The 24373-nt window shown below is 47.0% G+C and overlaps 1 protein-coding gene across 1 annotated transcript in view; it reads left to right on the plus strand.

Annotated features, from left to right (window-relative positions):
• LOC140197472 (FYN-binding protein 1-like) overlaps positions 1–24373 on the plus strand; it is a 235315-nt gene that overhangs the window by 123138 nt on the left and 87804 nt on the right. The window contains exon 3 of the mRNA XM_072257432.1: positions 9944–10040. Within this exon, the coding sequence (XP_072113533.1) occupies positions 9944–10040 (97 nt within the window). The remainder of the gene's footprint in view (positions 1–9943; positions 10041–24373) is intronic.

Raw genomic sequence — 24373 nt, forward strand, 5'->3', positions numbered from 1 at the left:
CGCCGACGTCAGGTTGGCAGAGGGAGGGATGTACACAACAACCACAATTGCATGCGAGATGTCCCTTGGCAAATAATATGGCTGGAGTCCAACAGCAAAAAGTTCAATATCCGGGCTACAGACCCGTTCCTTGATCATAATATGCCCAGGATTGCACCATCTGTTATTTACCAGAACCGCCAGCCCCCCTCCTTTGCGCTTACCGCTCTCAGTGCAATTCCGCTCAGCTCGAACAGTCTGGAAGCCCTCTATGGAAACGCTTTGATCGGGTATGTCCTCATGCAGCCACGTCTCAGTGAAGCACATGACACTGCACTCCCGAAATGTTCTCTGACTCCTGACAAGCGCAGTCTGTTCGTCCATTTTATTCCCCAGCGATCTCACATTTCCCATGATGAGAGAGGGGAGACACGGCTTATAACTTCTCTTCTCCATAAGTCTCCGTTGTCTCGACCCGGTCCTCTTCCCTCGCCTTTTTGATCCCCCTCTGCATCCTCTGTGTGTTTTCCTCCAGATTTCCGCCGGGATGTCCGCTGCTCTGTTCGCTAAACCAGCGGGCATGAGCGCAGTCAGCTGGTCCCCGGAATACACAATGCGGCCGTCCTGCTGCCAGGCTAATGAGACATGTCCAAATGTAGCTAATTCCAGCGCGAAGAAAACAAATAAAACTCTCTCCACAGCATGTTAGAGAGGGTGCAACTTCAACATGTTACCGTGTGCCTACCTAAAAGTCTCTTTTAAGTCTCTGATGTATTTACCTGTACCACCTCTCCAGACACCCACCGCTCTGTGTGTGTGTGTGTGTGTGTGTAAGAAACTTGCCCCTCACATCTCCTTTTGAAATTTCCCGTGTATGCCCTCTGGCTTTAATGGGAACTTCATGGGACAGAGGTGGTCTGTGCCCTCTCTTCTTTCTGCTCTCCATCTCCAACACCTGACCTGACGTGGCATCAACGAGTCACTGAATCCCACAGCACAGGAACAGGTCCGTCAGCCCCTCTGCTCTTTCTTGGATTGAAATCTGGGTCTGTGTGAGACTTGTCCAAGCTGCACTTAGAGCATGGTGGGCAGTTTTGGGCCCATTGTCTATGAAAGGACATGCTGACATTGGAGAGGGCCCAGAGAAGGTTCATGAGAAGGTGTTTGATGTCTCTGGGCCTGTACCCACTGGAGTTGAGAAAAATGAAGGGGGAATCTCATTCAAACTTCCCAAATATTGAAAGGCCAAGATGGAGTGGATGTGGAGAGGATGTTTCCTACAGTGGGGGAGTCTAGGACCAGAGGACACTACCTCAGACTAGAAGGCCGTCCCTTTAGAACAGAGACGAGGAAGAATTTCTTTAGCTAGAGAGTGGTGAATCTGTGGAGTACATTGCCATAGACAGCTGTGGAGGCCAAGTCATTGGCTATTTTTAAAGCAGAGGTTTTTGATTAGTAAGAGTGTCAAAGGTTATGGGAGAAGTTAGGAGAATGGGGTTGAGAATGAGAATAAATCAGTCATGATGGAGTGGTGCGACAGATTCGATGGGCCAAATGGCCTAATTTACTCCAATATCTTATGGTCTTATGTAATCTTGAGCAACACACACAAGTTGCTGGAGGAACTCAGCAAGTCAGACTCAGTCCTGATGAAAGTTGCCATGTCGAAATGCCGACTATTTGTTCTTCTCCATAGATGCTGTCTGACCTGCTGAGTTCCTCCAGCATTTTGTGTGCGTTGCTCAGTGCTTCCTGAGAAGGCTAGGGAAATTACTGCGAGCCCTCGCTGACTGTTACCAAGTATTACAGGTGGATTGTAAAGGATGTACAGGTTCAGCTTGGCATGGTATGTTGTGGTTAGTGCAATGCTTGACAACGACCCTGATTCATTTCCTCTCGCTGTCTGTGAGGAATATGGAGTTTCTACCCATGACCTTGTGGGTTTTCTCTGAGTGCTCCAGTTTCCTCCTACAGTACAAAGACATGTGGCTTCGGCTGAGTAAATTGTGAGCAGACTACCGTGGCACTGGAAGCGCGGTGAGGCTTGTGGGTCGCCCCCAGCACAGCCTGAGACTGTGTTGCACACACGAAGTGCTGGAGGAACTCAGCAGGCCAGGCAGCATCCGTGGAAAAAAGTACAGTCAACGTTTCCGGCTGAAATCCTTCGGCAGGGCTGGAGAAAAAATGCTGAGGAGTAGATTTGAAAGGTGACGGGCGGGGAGAGAGAAACACCAGGCGATAGGTGAAACTGGGAGGGGGGAGGGATGAAGCAAAGAGCTGAGAAATTCATTGGTGAAAGAGACAAGGCCATGGAAGAAAGAAAAAAGGAGGGAGGGGCACCAGAGGGAGGTGAGGGGTGGGCAAGGAGATCAGGTGAGAGACAGAGAGAGAGACACACAAGGGAATGGGAAATGGTGAACGGGGAGGGGAGACGTTACTGGAAGTTTGAGAAATCGATGTTCATGCCATCAGTTTGGAGGCTACCCAAACGGAATATAAGGTGTTGTTCCTCCAACCTGAGTGTGGCCTCATCACGACAGTGGAGGAGGCCATGGATGGAGATATCGGAATGGGAATGGGAAGTGGAATTCAAATGGGTATCACCTCACCTGGAAGGACTGTTTGGGGCCCTGAATGGTAGTGATGGAGGAGTGTAGGGGCAGGTGAAGCACTTGTTTCGGTGGATGAAGATGGCTATAGATAGGATAAGCATGGATCTTGCGAGGGATCATTAAACTAGAAAAGAGCTAATTACGAGACCATTAGGCAGGAACCAGGGAGGGGAAATTAAGGAACTGTTTTTGGGCAAGCCTATGTCCAATATGTGGAGGGTATTTAATGACCAGCTACACCAAGTCCTGCCAAAGGGTCTTGGCCTGAAATGTTGACTGTACTTTTTTTCCATGGATGCTGCCTGGTCTGCTGAGTTCCTCCAACATTTTGTGTGTGTGGCTCAGATCTCCAGCATCTGTGGATTTTCTCTTGTTTGCACACAGTGTACAGGAAAGGTATGCTCCAGTCAGGAGGGCAAGGTAAAAGAAACTTGGATGTCGAGAGAGGTGATGAATTTAGTCAAGAAGAAAAGGAAAAGTCAGCAAAGTTTAGGAAGTTGGAATCAAACAAAACCATGGAGTATTATAAAGAAAAGCAGAGGGATCGTGTAGTCCAAGTTGTCAGCTCCCTGAAAATGGCCTCACAGGTCGATGTGTGTTCTGTGTTGTATGTGAGCCTCACACAAGTTGTGGCAGAAAACTGGAAACAACACAGCTCTGGGCGGGTAGGAACAGTTCACAGATTCACCCAGGCCCTCCCTCATCTCTCCTCAGTATCTACAGTTCCCTTACCAGGAAGTCCGAGGCAAAACCACAACATAAAAGACAGGGTTATGGTGAGAGGATTTACAAGTGAAGTTTTTATTTAACACTGACAGTGATGGGTACCTGGAACATGTGACCAGAGGTGGCAGTGATGTGGTACACACTGAGCAAGAACGACGATGCAGTTGTACAATTAAACATTTTTACAGAGCCGTAATAAGAGATTCTGCAGGTGCTGGAAACCCAGAGCAACACACACAGAATGCTGGAGGAACTCTGCAGGTCAGGCAGCATCTGTGGAGGAGAATAAACTGCCGCCATTTTGGGCTGAAACCGGTCAGCAGGCCTGGAAAGGAAGGGGGAAGAGCCAGAATATGAAGGAGGGGGTGGAGGTGGGCGGGGGGGTAGGAGTACAAGTTAGATGATGGGTCCTTTACAGAGTCATGTTAACCACAGTACTCTCTGGGCAACTTACATTGCGGGTACGTGAACTGGGCCTGCCGAGAGAGGAGACGGGCGCACTCGACAGCGGACACAGAAAGAGAGGGGTCTTCCGCGTGCAGCTTGCCTGGTCAGTTCACTGTGTGATCAAACAACCACATTCTCGCAATTGATCCAGTGGTGGAATCAGATATGACAGCAGTGCTAAAGAGATTCTCAGACAGACACGTGTAGAGGCAGTGAATGAGGGATCTGGATAACAGCCAGGGATCAGTTTTATTCAGTACAGTAGTTATCGTAATGATTTACAGCACCAACAGTCACAGTTCAGTTCCCAGCTCTTCCCATAAGGAGTGTGTATGCTCTCTCTGTGAACATGCAGACTTCCTGCAGACGGTCTGGCTTCTTCCCACACTTCAAGTGCATACAGGTTGTTAAGCTGTGGGCATGCTGTGTTGGCACTGGAAACTTACGGGCTGCCCCAGCACACTCTCGGACTATGTTAGTCGTTGACACACTGTGTGTTTCAAAGTTCAAAATAAATTTATTATCAAAGTACACGTGTGTCACCATCTCCAACCCCGAGACTGTTTTCCTTCTGAGCAGACTCAACAAATCCACGGAATAATAACCATAATAGAATCAATCAAGGGTTAACAATCACTTCCCCTCAACCTCAGATTTCCGAACGGTCTGTGAACACTGTCTCATTGTTTTGCTTGCTTTTTGCACTAATTATTTATTTTGTTTATATATCTTTGAAGATTAGGGATGAATTTTAAAGAGAGCCTTATTGTAATTCATAGTATTGTTATGTACTGCTGCCACAAATGACACAACATAGGCCACTGATTCTGGCATGGGAGTGAAGGGGTGGATCAAGAGCTGCTGGGTGATTGGTGGATCCAGGTGGGGAGACAAGCAGGAATGGTGTCAGAAGCTGGGAGGTGATAGGTGGAAGTGACAAAGGGCTGAGGAAGATGGAATCTGATAGGAGGGGAGAGTGGAGCACAGAATAAAGGGGAGGGGAACCAGCACCACTAAGATCTTGCTTGGTCTGTCACTGTCTTCAGCAATTTATTCGTCCTCCACGTCTGTGTGTTGTCTGTATTTTTGTGGCTGCAAGCAAGTTTTTCACTGTAGCTGCACCTCACTGTATCTGTGCCCATGACAGTAAAAGGATAGCACTGAGAAACAGAATGCTGCAGGGACTCAGCAGGTCAGGCAGCATCTACGGAGCGGAATAAACCAGTCGATGTTTCAGGCAGAGACCCTTCATCAGGACGGGAAAGGAAAGGCTGAGAAACCAGGGATGCTGCCTGACCTGCTGAGTTCCTCCAGCGTTTTGTGTGTGCTGCTCTGGATTTCCAGAATCTCTTGCGTTTAGCATTGTGACACACATAATTTGTCTAAGGTCCTCCCAGCTGACAGCGGAAGGAGCTGTGAAGGTTTCTCTGCACAGACTACGCGGTAGTAACACGTGGCTGATGCAAGCCCTATCAGCACAGTGACCCACCACTTCCTCAAGAAGTTGTGGTCAAGTCTGACTTGCTGATTCCACGAAGAGACTAGATCAAAGTTTAAAGTAAATGTATTGTCTAAACATAGAAACATAGAAAATAGGTGCAGGAGTAGGCCATTCGGCCCTTCAAGCCTGCACCGCCATTCAGTACGATCATGGCTGATCATCCGACTCAGAACCCTGTACCTGCCTTCCCTCCATACCCCCTGATCCCTTTAGCCACAAGGGCCATATCTAACTCCCTCTTAAATATAGCCAATGAACTGGCCTCAACTGTTTCCTGTGGCAGAGAATTCCACAGATTCACCACTCTCTGTGTGAAGAAGTTTTTCCTCATCTCGATCCTAAAAGGCTTCCCCTTTATCCTCAAACTGTGACCCCTCGTTCTGGACTTCCCCAACATCGGGAACAATCTTCCTGCATCTAGCCTGTCCAATCCCTTTAGGATTTTATACGTTTCAATCAGATCCCCCCTCAATCTTCTAAATTCCAACGAATATAAGCCTAGTCGATCCAGTCTAAGTTATATATGTTACCATATTCTACCTTGAGATTCATTTCCTTACACACATTTACAGAAAAGGTAATGAAATGCAATAGAAACTACGAAAAACCGTACATAAACAAAGACAGACCAACAATCAACGACAAAGGAGATTGATTGTCAAAGCAACACACACAAGATGCTGGAGAAGCTCGGCAGGTCAGGCAGCATCTACGGAGGGGAATAAAGAGTTAACGTCTCAGGCCGCGATCCTTCATCAGTCCTGAAGAAGGGTCTCAGCCCGAAATGTCGACTGTTTATTCATTTCCGTAGATGCTGCCTGACCTGCTGAGTCCCTCCGCCATCTTGAGTGTGTTGCTTGGATTTCCAGCATCTGCAGAATCTCTTGTTTTTATTATTAAAGTACATATATGTAATCATACACTACCTTGGGATTTATTTTCTTGCGAACATTTACAGGAAAAATAGAGAATCTATGAAAAGCAGTTTATAAATGGGAGAGGGGAGGGGAAGGGGGAGGGAATGTCAACTCAGACCATGAGAGGCCAGCGTCGGGCATTTTCCTGCCTTACAAGGCGCAGATTGGAGGTCTGTGTGGGGCGCCACTCCTCGCACAGACACTAGAGCAATGTGTGATTAAGTGCCTTGCTCAAGGACACAAAAATGCTGCCACAGCTGAGGCTCGAACTAATGACCTTGAGGTCACTAGATAAACGCCTTAACCACTTGAAAATGTGCAAAAATAGACAAATCATACAAATAAAAATAATACTGAGAGAATGAGTTGTAAAAACCCTTGAAGAGTCCTTGAAAGGTAGTCTGTAGATGATGGAGTGCGTTCAGTGTTGTGGTGAGTGAAGTTCTGGAGCCCGATGGTTGTAGGTTGATCTGCTGATGTCCCTTATCCTTCTCAATTCTCTTCACGTTTTTTTTTTGCTTAACTTTTTTTTAGCTTCTCCTTCTGGCTTCCTCATTTCACAAACGAGTGCTTGCTCGGAACAAGCTGAGAGGAACTCGGTGGAGGGATTTCGGCAGACCCAGCAGCTCGGGTGCAGGCCCCTGCCGCAGTGCTGACCCACGCCGTTACCGGGGAGACTGCACAGGCCGGCCTCACGGGCGGAGTCCAGTACAACCCACACTGCTCCGCAGCCTCCTCTGGAGGGTGGTCACCTGTGACAGACCGACTGACACTAACCATTCCAATTCCTATCCCTGTTCCCAGTCCGGCATGTCGGTCCTTGGCCTCCTCTTTTGCCACAATGAGGCCTCCCTCGGTTTGGAGGAGCAACACCTCCTATTCCGTCAAGGTTGCCTCCAACCTGATGGCATGCACATCGATTTCTCCAACTTCCAGTAATTTTTTCTTACCCCTTCCAATTCGCACTTCTTCAGTTCCCCACTTTGACCCACTCTTACCTCTTCTCCTCGCCTGCCTATCACCTCCCTCAGCCACCCCTCCCATGGTCCACTCTCCTTTCCTATCAGATTCCTTCTTCTCCAGCACTGCTTTTTCCACCTATCACCTTCCAGCTTCTTACTTCAGCCTCTCCCTCCCACCCACCCAGCTTCGCCGATCGCCTTCTAGCATGTCCTCCATCCCCCTCCCCCCACCTTACCTTTCCCCGCCTCAGTCCTGAAAACATCGTCTGCTTAGTCATCTCCACAGGTGCTGCCTGACCTGAGTTCCTCAGGCATTTTGAGTGTGTCACTCTGAGCACTCGCATAGCCATTCCATGACCTAGTAACTTTAACATAAGAAACAGGAGCAGAAAAGGCCATTCGGCCCCTTAGCCCTGCATTACCATGCCATGCAATGGAGCTGGGATTGGAGTTGGTTGTTGTTGTCACTGAGGTACAGAGTTACCCAGCCTTAGGTCCAGACCACCAGGTTCAGGAACAGTTCTTGCCGTCTGGTTCCTGAACCGCCATGGATGACTTCAAAGGAACACTCACAACGCGCTGGAGGAACTCAGCAGGTCAGTCAGCATCAGTTGAAAAGATTAGTCGACGTTTCGGGCCGAAACCCTTCGTCAGGACTGAAGGAAGAACTTTGGGGAGGGTTTGAAGAATGCTGGTAGTTGAAAAAAACAGTAATTTGAAAGACAAAGGGGTGGGGGGGGGGAACAGGGAGGTGATTGGCAGGAGAACAATGCACAGTAGTAGAAGGAGGCGGAACTATGAGGGAGGTGATGTGAAATAGGGATAGAGGAAGGGAGGGGGAGGGAATTACCGGAAGTTAGAGAATTCTATGTTCATACCAATCCAGCTACCTAGACGGTATATGAGGTGTTGCTCCTCCAACCTGAGTTTAGCCTCATCATGGCAGTAGAGGAGGCCATGTATGGACATATCTGAATGGGAATGGGAAGCAGAGTTAAAGTGGGTGGCTACCAGGAGATCCTGTCTGTTGTGGCGGTAGTCTAGGTAGTCTCCAGCCCCTTGGTATGAACTTAGAATTCTCCAACTTCTGGTAATTCCCTCCCCCTCCCTTCCTCTATCCCTATTTCACATCACCTCCCTCATTGTTCCGCCTCCTTCTACTACTGCGCATTGTTCTCCTGCCAATCACCTCCCTGCTTCCCCTCCCCACCCCTTTGTCTTTCAAATTACTGTTTTTTTCAACTACCAGCATTCTTCAAACCCTCCCCAAAGTTCTTCCTTCAGTCCTGACGAAGGTTTTCAGCCCGAAACGTCGACTAATCTTTTCAACTGATGCTGACTGACCTGCTGAGTTCCTCCAGCACATTGTGAGTGTTTCTTTGACAACAGCATCTGCAGATTATTTTGTGTTATGGATGACTTCAATCAGCTCAACAGTGAATTGACTCAGACTCACTTTGAAGGACTCTTTGTAACTCATGTTCTTGGTATTATTTATTTTCTTTTTTTGTCTATTGGCAAGATTTGTCCTCTTTTGCACACTGGCTGTTTGTCAATCTTTGCTAGGTACAGTTATTCATATATTGTAGTGAATTTCTTTATTTTCCTGTAAATGCCCACAAGAAAAAGAATCTCAACGTGGTATATGGTGACGTACGAGGGGTGATTGATAAGCTCGTGGCCTAAGGTAGAAGGAGTCAATTTTAGAAAACCTAGCACATTTATTTTTCAGCATAGTCCCCTCCTACACTTAGTCCAGCAGTCGTGGAGCATACGGATCCCTTCTCTGTAAACACAGATCACACCATTGAGACAGAGTCCATGGAGGGGAGCTTGTTTCTGTGACGTGCTGAACTCTGCTGTGGAAAGGAAGAGTATGTCTGCACTGTAAGCAGGCCAGGAAGAGAAGTACAGTGCCAGAACTCACTTTCCTGGTCCTTCGTTCTCATTCAGCTTGGAAATACCCCACTCACATTCCCCTCTGCCTCCCCGGGCAATTAAACACCAAAGTAACTCCTAATCTGGCGGAGAAAAGTCCTGACGAAGGGTTCTGGCCCGAAACGTTGACTGATCGTTTCCACGGATGCTGCCCGACCTGCTGAGTTCCTCCATCGTGTTGTGAGTGTAACTCTTAATCTAACCCAAGAGATTCTGCAGCTGCTGAAAATCTTCAACAACACACGCTCTCACGCACGCAATCACCCATGCTCACACGCTCTCGCACGCTCTTACATGCTCATACTCACACACGTACACACACTCACACTCACTCGCTCCCTCTGGAGGAAGTCAGTAGGTCAGGCACCATCTATGGAGGGTAATAAGCAGTGGATGGTTTGAGCCGAGACCCTTCATCAGGACTGGCGTGTCCTGAAACGTTGATTGTTTATTCCCCTCCATAGTTGCTGCCCCGCCTACTGAGTTCCTTTATATTTATTTGGAGATGCAGCGCAGAACGGGCCGCACCGTCCACCAATTAACCCTGGCCCAATCACAGGACCGTTTACAAAGACCGATTGACCTACGAACCGATGTGTTTTTGGACTAGAAACCCATGTGCTCACAGGAAGAAGGTACAGTCAGGACCTGAGTTGAACTCTGCCACTCCGAGCTGTAATAGCGTTGCACCAGCCACTACACTACGGCCCTCTGGAACTTAATCGTTGTGTGTTCTTAACCCTTACTGTAACCGCTGCTACGTGCCTGCGCTGACACCCCCCTCGTCTCTGCTGTCCCGGTGCGATGATTCCCTACGCTCTGCCCGTGACCTGACGTGGATTTCCTTTTATTTTCTTGCAGGTTCCAGCCGAGATGCGGTTAAACCGCCGCCTACACCAGGGTTCCCTGTACCCAACCTGCCTCCTCGGTCTGTCGGCAACAAACCACCCGAAATCATGTGAGTAAGCTGCTGTTTCTGTTCACTGTTCACACAGAGGATCAGAAACCGAGAGTTATCACCACTGTGTCACCATGACATAGTAGTCATAGTCATACTTTATTGATCCCGGGGGATCAGTTGCACTATAAATAATTAAATAGTAATAAAACCATAAATAGTTAAATAGTAATATGTAAATTATGCCACAAAATAAGTCCAGGACCAGCCTATTGGCTCAGGGTGTCTGACCCTGCAAGGGAGGAGTTGTAAAGTTTGGTGGCCACAGGCAGGAATGACTTCCTATGACGCTCTGTGCTGCATCTCGGTGGAATGAGTCTCTGGCTGAATGTACTCCTGTGCCCAACCAGTACATTATGTAGAGGATGGGAGACATTGTCCAAGATGGCATGCAACTTGGACAGCATCCTCTTTTCAGACACCACCGTGAGAGAATCCAGTTCCATCCCCACAACATCACTGGCTTTACGAATGAGTTTATTGATTCTGTTGGTGTCTGCTACCCTCAGCCTGCTGCCCCAGCACACAACAGCAAACATGATAGCACACTGGCCACCACAGACTCGTAGAACATCCTCAGCACCGTCCGGCAGATGTTAAAGGACCTCAGTCTCCTCAGGAAATAGAGACGGCTCTGACCCTTCTTGCAGACAGCCTCAGTGTTCTTTGACCAGTCCAGTTTATTGTCAATTCATATCCCCAGGTACTTGTAATCCTCCACCATGTCCACACTGACCCCCTGGATGGAAACAGGGTTCAAAGATGGAAACGTCACTGATATATCACCACTGTCTCCAATACATCAGTAGTGCTCCACTCGTCCTTGATACATTGCTCATTCTCTTATTCAGATGCATCAGGGTATATGCACACAGACACTCACACGCACACAGACACACGCGCACACTCACGCGCACAGACACATGGGCCCACGCACAGAGAATCAGATTCATTACCACTATCTTATAAGACATGAAATTTGTTTAACAACAGCAGTGCAGTGTAAAAACTTAAGTTTACTGTAAACTACAAAAGTAAATAGGTCGTGCAAATAGAGGAATAGTGAGGTAGTCTTCATGGACCATTCAGAAATCTGATGGTGGAGGGGAAGAAGTTGTTCCTGAAACATTTGAGTGTGTGTCTTCAGGTTCCTGTGCCTCCTCCCTGGTGATGGGGGTCGTTAATGATGAATTCTGCCTTCTTGACACATCACCTTTTAAAGATCTCCTCGATGGTGGGCAGGATTGTGCTTTTGATGGAGCTTACAAGCCTCTTGCGATCCTGTGCACTGGAGACTCCATCCCAGCTGGTGATGTAACCAGTCGGAATGTTCTCCACTTACAGCTACGGAAATTGAGTGCTTGTCCACAGGCTGAATCTCCTCAGGACTGCTTTAGAGTTGGAGCCATCGGCTTGCCATCTTCGTGACTGCATCGAGGTGCTGTGTATTTGTGTGATATACACAGTTTTGAGCAGATGGGGCTCATCAGCACATCCAGGAGAAGGAAAACTCTGATCACAGACCTGTGCTGACTTGTGGCTATACCCACTCAAGGGGAAGGCTTTGAGAGCAAACTCCGGGGCTGGAGTCGGTAAGGCAGTTCAGTGAAGACTGGCAGCTCCTGCGACGCTGCTGGTGCAGAACTGTATCAGTCTCTGCCATCCTTTTGGATTCATCAGCTGTGGGGAGAGGGGGAGCCTGCTGCACGGACAACAGCTTGCTCTCCATATCGTACTGCCCTGGCCTGTGTATCACATAGAGAGCGAGGATCCATGGTTAACCCTGACCAACGGAGGGCCTCACATACACAACAGACACACATACACACACAAACACACGCAATCATACCTATGCACAATTACACAGCTACACACTTTACACCAATTATTGTTTGGCTAAGCACAGCTCCGACACAACACAACACAAGTGTGCTGATGACACCACCGTTGTGGGCTGTATCAACGGTGGTGATGAATCAGCATTCAGGAGGGAGATTGAAAACTTGTCTGAGTGGTGTCATAACAACAACCTCTCACTCAATGTCAGCAAGACCAAGGAACTGATTGTAGGCTCCAGGAGAGGGTAACCAGAGGTCCATGAGCTAATAATCATCAGAGGATCAGATGGGAAGAGAGGGTCAGTAATTCCTGGGTGTTACTATGTCAGAGGACCCTGTCCTGGACCCACCATATAAATATAATTGCGAAGAAAGCATGACAGCGCCTTCACTTCCTCAGGAGTCTGCAGAGATTCGCCGTGACATCAAAAACCCTGTCAAACTTCTACAGATGTGTGGTGGAAAGACTGCTGACTGGCTGCATTATGGCCTGGTATGGGAACATCAATGCATTTGAACAGAAAATTCTACAAAAGGTAGTGGATTCAGCCCCTTATATCACGTGGAAAGTCATCCCAACCATTGAGCACGTCTACATGAAATTGCATTCATCATCAGAGATCCTCACCACCCAGGCCATGCTCTTGTCTTGCTGTTGCTATCAGGTAGAAGGTACAGGAGCCTCAGGATTCACACCACCAGGTTCAAGAACAGTTACTGCCCCTCAACAATCAGGCTGTTGAACAAAAGAGGATAACTACGTTCACTTAACGACTCTGTTATATTGTTTCATGCTCGATATTTATTGCTATTTATTTATACCTGCATTTGTACAGTTTGTTTACGGTTCACAGATCCTGATGTTTGCTGTTTACTGTTCTATAGATTTGTTAAGTATATCCACAGAAAAAGAATCTCAGGGTTGTATGTGGTGACTTGTATGTATTCTGATAATAAATGTTACTTTGAACAATTACTGGCTAACACATTTCTCCATTTGTGGTGTATCTTATAGAACTTCTACCCAATGTTTCTAATTTAGCATTCTCTGATGCCAGTTATGAAACCCCAATTTTTTTAAACTTCATCAGCTGATATAAGCCACAGTTCTGCTTTATCTGCCCTCATAGTCAGCCTATTACAGGAAGAATATAGAGGCCTTGCAGAAGGTGCAGAGAAGGCGTACTGGAATGCTGCCTAGATTGCAGAGTATGAACGATAAAGGAGGAAGTGGACAAATCTCTGCTGTTTTCTTTGGAATGACAGTGGAGACCTGATAGAAGATTATAAAATTGTAAGAGGCTTAGATAGAGTCAAGATTCAGATAACAATCTTACCTCTTCCCCTCACCTGCCTATCACCTCACCCTGGGTCCCCTCCTCCTTCCCTTTCTCCTATGGTCCATTCTTCTCCTACCTTTTCCACCCAGCTGGCTTCACCTATCACCTTCTACCTATTCTCCTTCCCCTCCCCCCACCCACCTTTTTATTCTAGCATCTTTCACCTTCCTTTCCAGTCCTGAAGAGGAGTCTTAACCCAATAGACGCTGCCCGACCTGCTGAGTTCCTCCAGCATTTTGTGTGTGTTGCTCTGGATCTCCAGCATCTGCGGATTTTCCCTTGTGTTTGTAGACAATCAGAGTCTTTCCCCCCTCCACTCCCACTGAGGAAGAAATGTCAAGTACCAGAGGGCATTGAATATAGACCATAAGACCTTGAGATATAGGAGCAGAAGTAGGCCATTCGACCCACCGGGTCTGCTCCTCCATTCAATCATGGGCTGATCCAATTCTTCCAGTCATCCCCACTCCCCTGCCTTCTCCCCATACCCTTTGATGCCCTGGCTAATCAAGAACCTATCTATCTCTGCCTTAAATATACCCAATGACTTGGCCTCCACAGCCACTCATGGCAACAAATTCCACAGATTTACCATCCTCTGACTAAAGTAATTTCTCCACATCTCAGTTCTAAAAGGACTGATATGAAGTCATGCCCTCTTGTCCTAGACTCCCCTGCCATGGGAAATAATTTTGCCATATCTAATCTGTTCAGGCCTTTTAACATTTGGAATGTTTCTATGAGATCCCCCCCTCATTCTCCTGAACTCCAGGGAATACAGCCCAAGAGCTGCTAGACGTTCCTCATACAGTAACCCTTTCATTCCTGGAATCATCCTTGTGAATCTTCTCTGAACCCTCTCCAATGTCAGTATATCCTTTCTAAAATAAGGAGCCCAAAACTGCACACAATACTCCAAGCGTGGTCTCACAAGTGCCTGATAGACCCTCAACATCACATCCCTGCTCTTATATTCTATACCTCTAGAAATGAATACCAATATTGCATTCGCCTTCTTCACAACCGACTCAACCTGGAGGTTAACCTTTAGGGTACCTTGCACAAGATCTCCCAAGTCCCTTTGCATCTCTGCATTTTGAATTCTCTCTCCATCTACATAATAGTCTGCCCGTTTATTTCTTCCACCAAAGTGCATGACCATACACTTCCCAACATTGTGTTTCTTTGCCCATTCCCCTAAACTATCCAAGTCTCTCTACAGGCTCTCTGTTTCCTCAACACTACCCACTCCTCCACCTATCTTTGTATCATCAGCAAATATAGCCACAAATCCATTAATACCATAGTCCCAATCATTGACATACATCTACATACATATAGAACATAGAGCAGTACAGCACAGAAACAGGCCCTTAGGCCCTCAAAGTAAATGCCAACCATGTTGTTTATCCAAACTAATTCCATCTGCCTGAATGAGCGCCCTCAAAGTAAATGCCAACCATGTTGTTTATCCAAACTAATTCCATCTGCCTGAATGAGCCACATTATTCCATTGCCTGCCTGCTCATTTGTCAATCTAAGTCCCTCTGAAACACCACCACTATCATAGCTACCTCCACCACCACCAACTGACAACCCATTCTCGGCTCCCAACACTCTGTGTTTAAAAAAAACAACTTGCCTCGCACATCTCCGTCCCCTCTCACCTTAAACTTATCAGCTCTAGTATTTGACAGTTACACCAGAGTTGGCGGGGTGGAGATACGTCTCTACCAAAGGAGGTGTAGGGTGCTCCTTCCCTCCGCTAGCCTGCAGGTCACCCTTGACTGAGGTGTAGCACACCCCCGCCCCCCGCCCGATGCTGAATCAGGGCCACGTGAATCCATGGGAGCAGGTGGTGGATGGTCGTATGAGCAGCCGGTGCAGATCACAAGTCCTGTTTATGTGACCACTGACATCTCTGAAGGGTATTGATCACGGCCAGGGTCACCTGCCTCCCTGAAGCACAGCTCCTTGATGTTGTCTTGGTTACTACCGAGGCTGGTCCCTATGAGAGAGCTGACGAGATGGTTTCTATATTTTGGTAGTTGTATTGCTATCACTTGCTGAGGGGCTTTCCGGTCAACCCTGTTGCAGCTGGTGTACCATACTGCCGTGCAGTAGGTCTGTAAGCTCTCAGTTACACATTGGTATAAGTTTACCAGCAGCTTTTGGGGCGGATTTGCTCTCTTTAAACTCTAAGGTAGTACGGGCACTACTGAGCCTTCCCTGCTGTGTGGCAGGTGTCGGTGGTCCAAGAGAGCTCCTCGCTGATGTTCACTCCCAAGAGCTTAGAGCTGGAGACCCTCTCTACTGCTTCACCGTTTGTGAGTCGTGGAGCTTGTTCACACCTTCTTGATGTCCTGAAGTTGACAGTCAATCCTTTGATTTGTTTATTATGTTGAGTGAAAGGCGATGGCAATTGCACCTCCTCTCTGCCGGCCTGTTGTTGTTTGTAATGAATCCAGTCGCTGTGGAGTCATCTGCAAATCTGGTGATGGAGTTGGTGGCATGGGCAGGGGCATGGTCATGTGTATGGCCAGGGACGGGCATGGGTATGGGCAGGGGCATGGTCATGTGTATGGCCAGGGGTATGGGCAGGGGCATGGTCATGTGTATGGCCAGGGACAGGGGCATGGGTATGGGCAGGGTCATGGTCATGGGCAGGGGTATGGGCATGGTCATGTGTATGGGCAGGGGCATGGTCATGTGTATGGGAAGGGACAGGGGCATGGGTATGGGCAGGGGCATGGTCATGGGTATGGGTAGGGACAGGGGCATGGGTATGGGCAGGGGCATGGTCATGTGTATGGGCAGGGGCAGGGGCATGGGTGGGGCAAGGGCATGGTCATGGGTACAGGTATGGGCAGGGGCATGGGTGGGGCAGGGGCATGGTCATGTGTATGGGCAGGGGCATGGGTATGGGCAAGGGCAGGGTCATGGGTATGGGCATGGGTACGGGCAGGGGCATAGGCATGGTTATGGTCATGGGCAGGGGTATGGTCATGGGCTGGGGCATGGTCATGGGTATGGGCAGGGGCATAGGTATGGTCATGGGCAGGGGTATGGTCATGGGTACAGGCAGGGGCATGGTCATGGGTATGGACAGGGGCAGGGGCATGGGTGAAGGGAGTGTGAAGGCATGGGCTCAGTCCACATCCCTGCGGTATTCAAGGTCAGGGGGGTTGCCTAGTCTGACTGTCTGGGTGCGACTGGTAAGCAAGTTGCAAATCAATGTATTGTGAGTTGCAGATTGATGCATTTCAGTAGAACAAGGTAAAACAATAACAGAGTGCCTAGTAAGATCTAAGAGCTACTGAGAAAGTGCAGTGCGGGTAGACAATAAGGTGCAAGATCAAAATGAGATAGACTGTGAGGTCAACTTATCGTACTAGGGAACTATTCAATAGTCTTGTAACAGCAGAGTAGGAACTGCCCCTGAGCCTGGTGGTACACGCTTTCATGCTTTTGTATCTACTGCCTGATGAGGGAGGGGAGAAGAGAGAATTTCAGGGGTGGGTGGGGGATCTTTGCTTGTGCTGGCTGCCCTACCGGGGGAGGCTGGTTTCCGCTGTGCGCTGAGCTGTGTCCACAGCTCTCTGCTCTTGCTGTATTGAGCTGTGATGCGTCAGGAACAATTGGTGAGGGTCAAAGTGGACATGCCAAGTTCTTTCATTTCTGAGATGTTGCTGAGCTTTCTTGGCTGTCGCATGTACGAGTTTGGACCGTTGGGACCTGGCCCTCGCAACCTCAACAACACTCTTTGTGACACATGCAAGCAGGATTCCTGAGAATCTGAAAGTACAGGCTCCCGCCTGTGATGCTAGCCACCCCCTAACTCCACCAGCACTGCTGACCAGCTTTCCATGCCAGAATTTGAGCAGGTGAACTGGGCGTTGGGGTGGAGATATGTCTCTACCGAAGGAGGTGTACGGCACTCCTTCCCTCCGCTAGCCTGCAGGTCACCCTTGGGCGAGGTGGGGCACCTGCTTAGCCCCCGATCAGGGTCACGTGAAGCCATGGGCGCAGGTGGTGGATGGTTGTACGAGTAGCTGGCGCAGATCACAAGTCCTGGTGATGCGACCACTGACTCCAGGCAGACCATCTCTGAAGAATATTGATCATGGCTGGCATCACCCATCTTGTAAAGACACTGCCCAGTCGAAGGCAATGGCAAACCACTTCCATAAAAAATTTGCCAAGAACAACCATGGTGAAGGATAGACCCTGATCACCCACATTATACGACACGGCACATAACGAATGCGTGAATTGGGTTAGGGATAGATAATGGCCGTTTGTGTACGGAACAGTTTTATATAATACGTCAGCAGCCTGGGCTTCCCTAAGTGCTCGACAACAGCACAAACCGGGTGAACACAACTAGATGGACCCGGAGTGCAGGGTTATGTCAGACCAAGCTGAGGACAGGATGTGAAAGGTCACTGAGGTTTTCATGGTACACCACACAGAAACTCAGCAGACGGACTCTCTGTAGGGTGTCCTGTCGACGTTTGCAAACCTACCTGAGAATGAATAACGATTCCACGGAAGCGATCGTTGTGGTGCGCTTTTCCTTAAAATGGACGGGAACTAAGCCTAGGGGATCCTCAGTGTCCAGACCATGTGACCAAGAGAGAGTCCTGCATGTTTTCAAGGCCTTTTACAAAGTTATGGGCAAATTAAATTTATTATCAAAGTACAGGTATACACAATGACCACTTTATTTGATCCCTTCTGTACCTAATCAAGTGGCCCCTGAGTGCATATTCATGGTCTTCTGCTGCTGGAGCCCGTCCACTTCAAGGTTCAATCTGTTGTGCGTTCAGAGACGCTCTTCTGCACCCCACAGTTGTAACGCCTGGTTCTTTGAGTTGCTGTCACCTTCCAGTCAGCTTGAACCAGTCTGACCATCCACCTCCGACCGCTCTCATTAACAAAACAATTGTGCCCATTGAACTCCACTCACTGGATTTTTTTTTTGTTTTTTGCACCATTCTCTGTAAATTCTGGCGACTGTAGTATGTGAAAATCCCAGGAGATCAGCAGTTTCTGAGATACTCAAACCACCCCATCTGGTACCATCAAACATTCCATGATCAAAGTCACTTAGATCTCATTTCCTTCCCATTCTGATGTCTGGTGTGACCATGTCCAAGGCTACACTTTGTATCAGAGGGACAGGAAAGTAGACTGAGGGGGTGGCGTGCCTCTGCTGGTAAGGAATTGCATCAAATCATCAGAAATATGTGACATAGGATCAGAAGATGTTGAATTCTTGAGTGTGGAGTTAAGAAACTGCAAGAGTGAAAGGAACCTGATTGCAGTTATGTACAGGCCTCCAGGCGGTAGCTGGGATGTGAACCACAGATTACAGTGGGAAATAGACAAGGCGTGTCAAAAGGGCAATGTTACTATATTCATGGGAGTTTTAACATGCAGGTCAACTGGGAAAATTAGGTTGATAATGGATCCTAAGAGAGTGAATTTGTTGAATTCTCATGAGATAGCTTTTTAGAGCCTACTAGGGGATCAGCTATAATGGATTGCATGTTATGTAATGAACCAGAGGCAGACAATAGACTATAGACAATAGGTGCAGAAGGCAGCTAGGGAGCTTAAGGTAAAGGAACCCTTCAGAGGCAGTGAAATCAATATGACTGAGTTTCACTTGAAATTTAATAGGGAGCAGTATTTCAGTGGAGTAAAGGAAATTACGGTGGTATGAGAGAGGAGTTCACTAAAGTAACTCGGAAGCAGGCGCTGGCAGGAATGACAGCAGTGTAACAGTGGTGTGAGTTTCTGGGGAAAATGAGGAAGGTACAGGATAGATGTATTCCAAAAACAAAGGAATACTCAAATGACAAAATATTACAACCGTGGCTGACAAGGGAAGTCAAAGCTAATGCAAAAGCAAAAGAGAGGGCATACAAGAAAGCAAAAATTAGCGAGAAGATAGAGGATTGGGAAGCTTTTAATCACCTACAAAAGCAACTAAAAGAATCATTAGGAGGGAAAAGATGAAATGTGAAAGCAAGTTAGCAAACAATATCAAAGTGGATAATAAAAACTTTTCAAGTATATAAAAATAAAAGAGAGATGAAAGTGGATATAAGACCACTAGAAAATGAGGTCAGAGGAATAACAATGGGGGACAAGGAGATGTCAGGTGAACTAAGTGAGTATTTTGCATCATGTGGAAGACACGAGAAGTGTGCCAGATAGTGAAGGGTGTGAGGGAAGAGAAGTGAGTGCAGTTACAATTACAAGGGAGAAAGTGCTCAAAAAGCTGAAAGACCTAAAGCTACATAAGTCACCTGGACCAGGTGAACTGCACCCTAGGGTCCTGAAAGAGGTAGTGTTAGAGATTGTGGTGGCATTAGAAATCATCTTTCAAAAATCATTGGACTCTGGCATGGTTCCGGAGAACTGGAAAACTGCAAATGTCACTCTGCTCTTTAAGAAAGGAGGGAGGCAGCAGAAAGGAAATTATAGACCAGTTAGCCTGACCTCAGTGGTTGGGAAGATGTTGGAGTCAATTGTTAAGGATGAGGTTATGGAGTACTTGGTGACACAGGACAAGAAAGAACAAAGTCAGCATGGTTTCCTTAAGGGGAAATCTTTCCTGACGAACCCGTTGGAATTCTTTGATGAGATTACAAGTAGGATAGATAAATGGGATGCAGTGGAATTTGTGTATTTTGATTTTCAGAAGGCCTTTGACAAGGTGCTGCACATGAGACTCCTTACAAAGTTAAAAGCCTATGGTATTACAGGAAAGTTGTTAGCATGGTTAGAGCATTGGCTGATCGGTAGGAGTTAGCAAGTGGGAATAAAAGGATCCTTTTCTGTTTGACTGCCAGTGACTAGTGATGTTCCGCAGGGGTCAGAGTTGGGACCTTTTTTTTATTCTGTATATCAGTGATTTAGTTGTTGGAATAAATGACTTTATTAACAAGTTTGCAGATGATACGAAGATTGGTGGAGGGGCATGTAGTGTTGAGGAAACAGGAAGGCTGCAGAGGGACTTAGACAGATGAGGAGAATGGGCAAGAAATTGACAAATAAATACTATGTTGGAAAATCCATGGTCATGCACTTTGGTAGTAGAAATAAATGTGCAGACTATTTTCTAAACGGGGAGAAAATCCAAAAATCTGAGATGCAAAGGGTGTTGGGAGTCCTTGTGCAGAGCATCCTAAAGGTTAACTTGCGGGTTGAATTGGTGGTGAGGAACGCAAATGCAATGTTAGCATTCATTTCAAAAGGGCTTGAATACAAGGGCAGGGATATGATGCTGAGGCTTTATAAGGTACTGGTGAGGCCTCACCTTTAGTATTGTGGACAGTCTTGGGCTCTGTATCTAAGAAAAGATGTGTTGGCATTGGATAGGGTTCAGAGTAGGTTCACAAGGATGATTCTGGAAATTAAAGTGTTATCATTTGAGGAACGTTTGATGGCTCTGGGCCTGAAGGATGACGGGGAATCTGATTGAAACCTTTCAAATGTTGAAAGCTCTGGACAGAGTAGATGTGGAAAGGATGTTTCCCATGGTGGGAGAGTCTAGGACAAGAGGGCACAGCCTCAGGATAGAGGGTCGCCCATTTAAAACAGAGATGTAGAGAAATTTCTTTAGGCAAAGGGTGATGAATTTGTTACTCTAGGCAGCTGTGGAGGCCAGGTCGTTGGGTGTATTTAGGGCAGAGATTGATATGTTCTTGATTGGACACGGCATCAAGGGTAACAGGGAGAAGGTCAGGGAGTGGGGCTGAGGAAGGGAAAAAAGAGTCAGCCATGACTGAATGGCAGAGCAGACTCTATGGGCCAAACAGCCTAATTCTGCTCCTATGTCTTCCGGGCTGATGGTCTTTTATTCATTGAGATGATGCCACATGATTAGTTAATTAGATATTTGTATCAACAAGCAGGTGTACCTAAGAAAGAGTGTATGTTACCATATACTACCCTGAGATTCATTTTCTTGCAGGCATTTACAGGAAAGTAAAGAAATACAACAGAATTTATGAAAAAAAGCTAACCAATGTGCAAAAGAGGACAAGGAATGTAAATAAAAATATTACTGAGAACGAGTTGTAACGAGTCCTAGGAAGTGAGTCTGTAGGTTATGGAATCAGTTCATTGTTGGGGTGAGTGAAGTCATCCACGCTGGTTCAGGAGCCTGATGATTGTAGAGTTCTAACTGTTCCTGAACCTGGTGGTGTGGGATCTAAGGCCTGGATCCTTCATAACCAAACTCATATTCTACACACTCCCTCCCCTCTTCCCCACCATTGCATTCCCCCAATCCCCAGCCTCACTTTCCCCTATCTCATAGCCTGAATGGTGGGGTCTTTGCTGCTTTCTTGTCACTGCGTTCCACATAAACGTGCACAGAGTATACGTCCTGCCTCAGCCTCTTGTAAGTGTGCTCTGTGGTGGGGAGGGCTTTGCATGTATGGACTGGACTACATCCAGCACTTTCTGTAGACTATCAAATGATGGCTTGGAGAATTTTACTTGTTCGTTAGCTCACTTAATCCATAAGTATCCCAAAGTTCAAAGTGAATGATATCACCATATACTACCTTGAGATTCACTTTAATATATTGTTCTTGCAGTAGAACAATGCAATCCAATAATCCATGAAAAACTACACACAAAGACTGACAAACAACCAACGTGCAATGATTCTGGATCATTGGGCGCTCTTCTGGGGAAGATACGACCTGAACGAAAGGCATGGGTTACACCTGAACTAGGGCGAGGCAATATCCTGTGGGCAGGTTTGCTAGAGCCGTTGGGGAGGTTTAAACTAATTTGGGAGGGGGATGGGAACCGAAGTGATCGGGCTAAGGATGTGGCAGGTGGTGCACAAGCAGAGGCGGTGTGTAGTGAGACTGTCAGGAAGGACAGGCAAATGATAGGGCAAGATTGCAGTCAGTGTAACGGGGACGAGATCAATGGGGTGATGGAAGCAAGTCTGAAGGTTTTAAATTTGAATGCATGCAGAATGTGGAATAAGGTAGATGAACTTGTAGCACATTTGGCAGGTATGACGTGGACATCACTGAGTCATAGCTGAAAGAAGATCATAGTTGGGAGCTTAACATCCAAGGGTACACGTTATATCGAAAGGACAGGCAGACAGGCAGAGGGGGTGGGGTAGCTCTGTTGGAATTAATGAAAACAAATCCTTAAAAAGTGGTGACATAGGATTGGAGTTTGTAGAATCTTTGTGAGTAGAGTTAAGGAACTGCAAGGGTGAAAAGACCGTGATGGGAGTTATGTACAGGCCTCTGAACAGTCGCCAGGCTGTGGGCTACAAATTACAATGGGAGATAGAAAAGGGATGTAAAATGGAAAATGTTGTGATAGTCATGGGGGATTTCAATATGCAGGTCGATCGTGGAAAATCAGGTTGATGCTGGATCCTAATGGAGAGAATTTATAGAATTCTCCTGATGAAGGGTTTCAGCCCGAAATGTCGACCATTTACTCTGTTCCATAGATGATCTCAGGCCTGCTGAGTTCCGACTGCATTTTGTGTCTGTTGCTTAGATTTCCAGCATCCACAGAGTTTTCTTAACTCAAATTTGTGGAATGCCTTCAAGATGGATTTTTAGAGCAGCTCATGGTTGAGCCCACAAGGGGATCAGCTATTCTGGATTGTGTGTTGTGTAATGAACTGGATTTAATTAGAGAGCTTAAGGTAAAGGAACCCTGAGGAAGCAGTGATCATAATATGATAGAATTCACCCTACAATTTGAGAGGGAGAAGCTAAAGTCAGATGTATCAGTATTACAGTGGAGCAAAGGGAATTACAGAAGGATGAGAGAGGAGTTGATTGGAAGGGGACACTAGCAGGGATGATGGCTGAGCAGCAATGGCTGAATTTTCTGGGAGCAATTCGGAAGGTGCAAGATAGGTACATCCCAAAGAAGAAATAGTATTCTAAAGGCAGGATTTTGCTACCAAGTCTGTCAAAGGAAGTCAAAGTCAACATAAAAGCCAACAATGGTGCATATAATAGAACAAAAATTAGTGGGAAGTTAGAGGATTGGGAAGCTTTTAAAAGCCAACAGAAGGCAACTTAAAAAAAGTCATTAAGAAGGTAAAGATGGAGTACAAAAGTAAGCTAGCCAATAGCCAAAGAGGATACTAAAAGTTTCTTCAGATATATAAAGAGTAAAAGAGAGATGAGAGTGGATATCAGACCACTGGGGAAAAAAAGACACTGGAGAGGTAGTAATGGGAGATAACGAAATGGTAGATGAACTAAATAAGTATTTTGTGATCACTCTTCACTGTGGAAGACACTAGCAGTATGTCAAAAGTTCAAGAGTGTCAGGGCGCAGAAGTGAGTGCAGTTGCAATTACAAAGAAAAATATGCTTGAGAAAGTGAAAGGTCTGAAGGCAGATAAGTCACCTGGACCAGATGATCTACATCCCTGGGTTCTGAAAGAGGTAGATGAAGAGATTATGGAAGTATTAGTAATGGTCTGTCAAGAATCACTAGAATTTGGCATGGTTCCGGTGGACTGGAAAATTTCAAATGTCACTCCAAGATAGGAGGGAGGCAGAAGAAAGGAAGTTATAGGCCAGTTAGTCTGACCTCAGTGATTGGTAAGATGGTGGAGTCAATTGCTAAGGATGAGGTTTCAGGGTACTTGGAGGCACCTGATAAAATAGGCCAACGTCAGCAGGGTTTTCTTAAAAGAAAATTATGCCTGACAAACCTTTTGGAATTCTTTGAAGAATGGGGCACAACTTTGCAAGCGTGTGGAGGTCAGCCAGTGAGAACAGCGGGAAGAGTTTAAAAAGAAGACAGGTTTACAGAGTGGGCATCGGAAGAGCGGGCAACAGAGTAGTGGGAGACAGAGTAGGAAGGCTTTGGCTCAACGGGGCTTTGGCGATAAGGGGTCGAGGCTAGGTAGGTTATCTGTTTAAAATAAAGACAGAAGGTATGTGTGTGAGGCCGGTTTTCTGTGCTCTGTCAGATGTGGGAGGTCCTGGAGACTCCCAGACGACCACATCTGCACCAGGTGTGTCAAGCTGCAGCTCCTTAAAGACCGCATTAGGGAGCTGGAGCTGCAGCTTCGTCTAGTCAGGGACAGTGAGGAGGTGATCGAGAGGTGCTATAGGCAGGTAGTCAC

Source organism: Mobula birostris, chromosome 5 (assembly GCF_030028105.1).
Source record: "Mobula birostris isolate sMobBir1 chromosome 5, sMobBir1.hap1, whole genome shotgun sequence".
Classification (NCBI taxonomy): Eukaryota; Metazoa; Chordata; class Chondrichthyes; order Myliobatiformes; family Myliobatidae; genus Mobula; species Mobula birostris.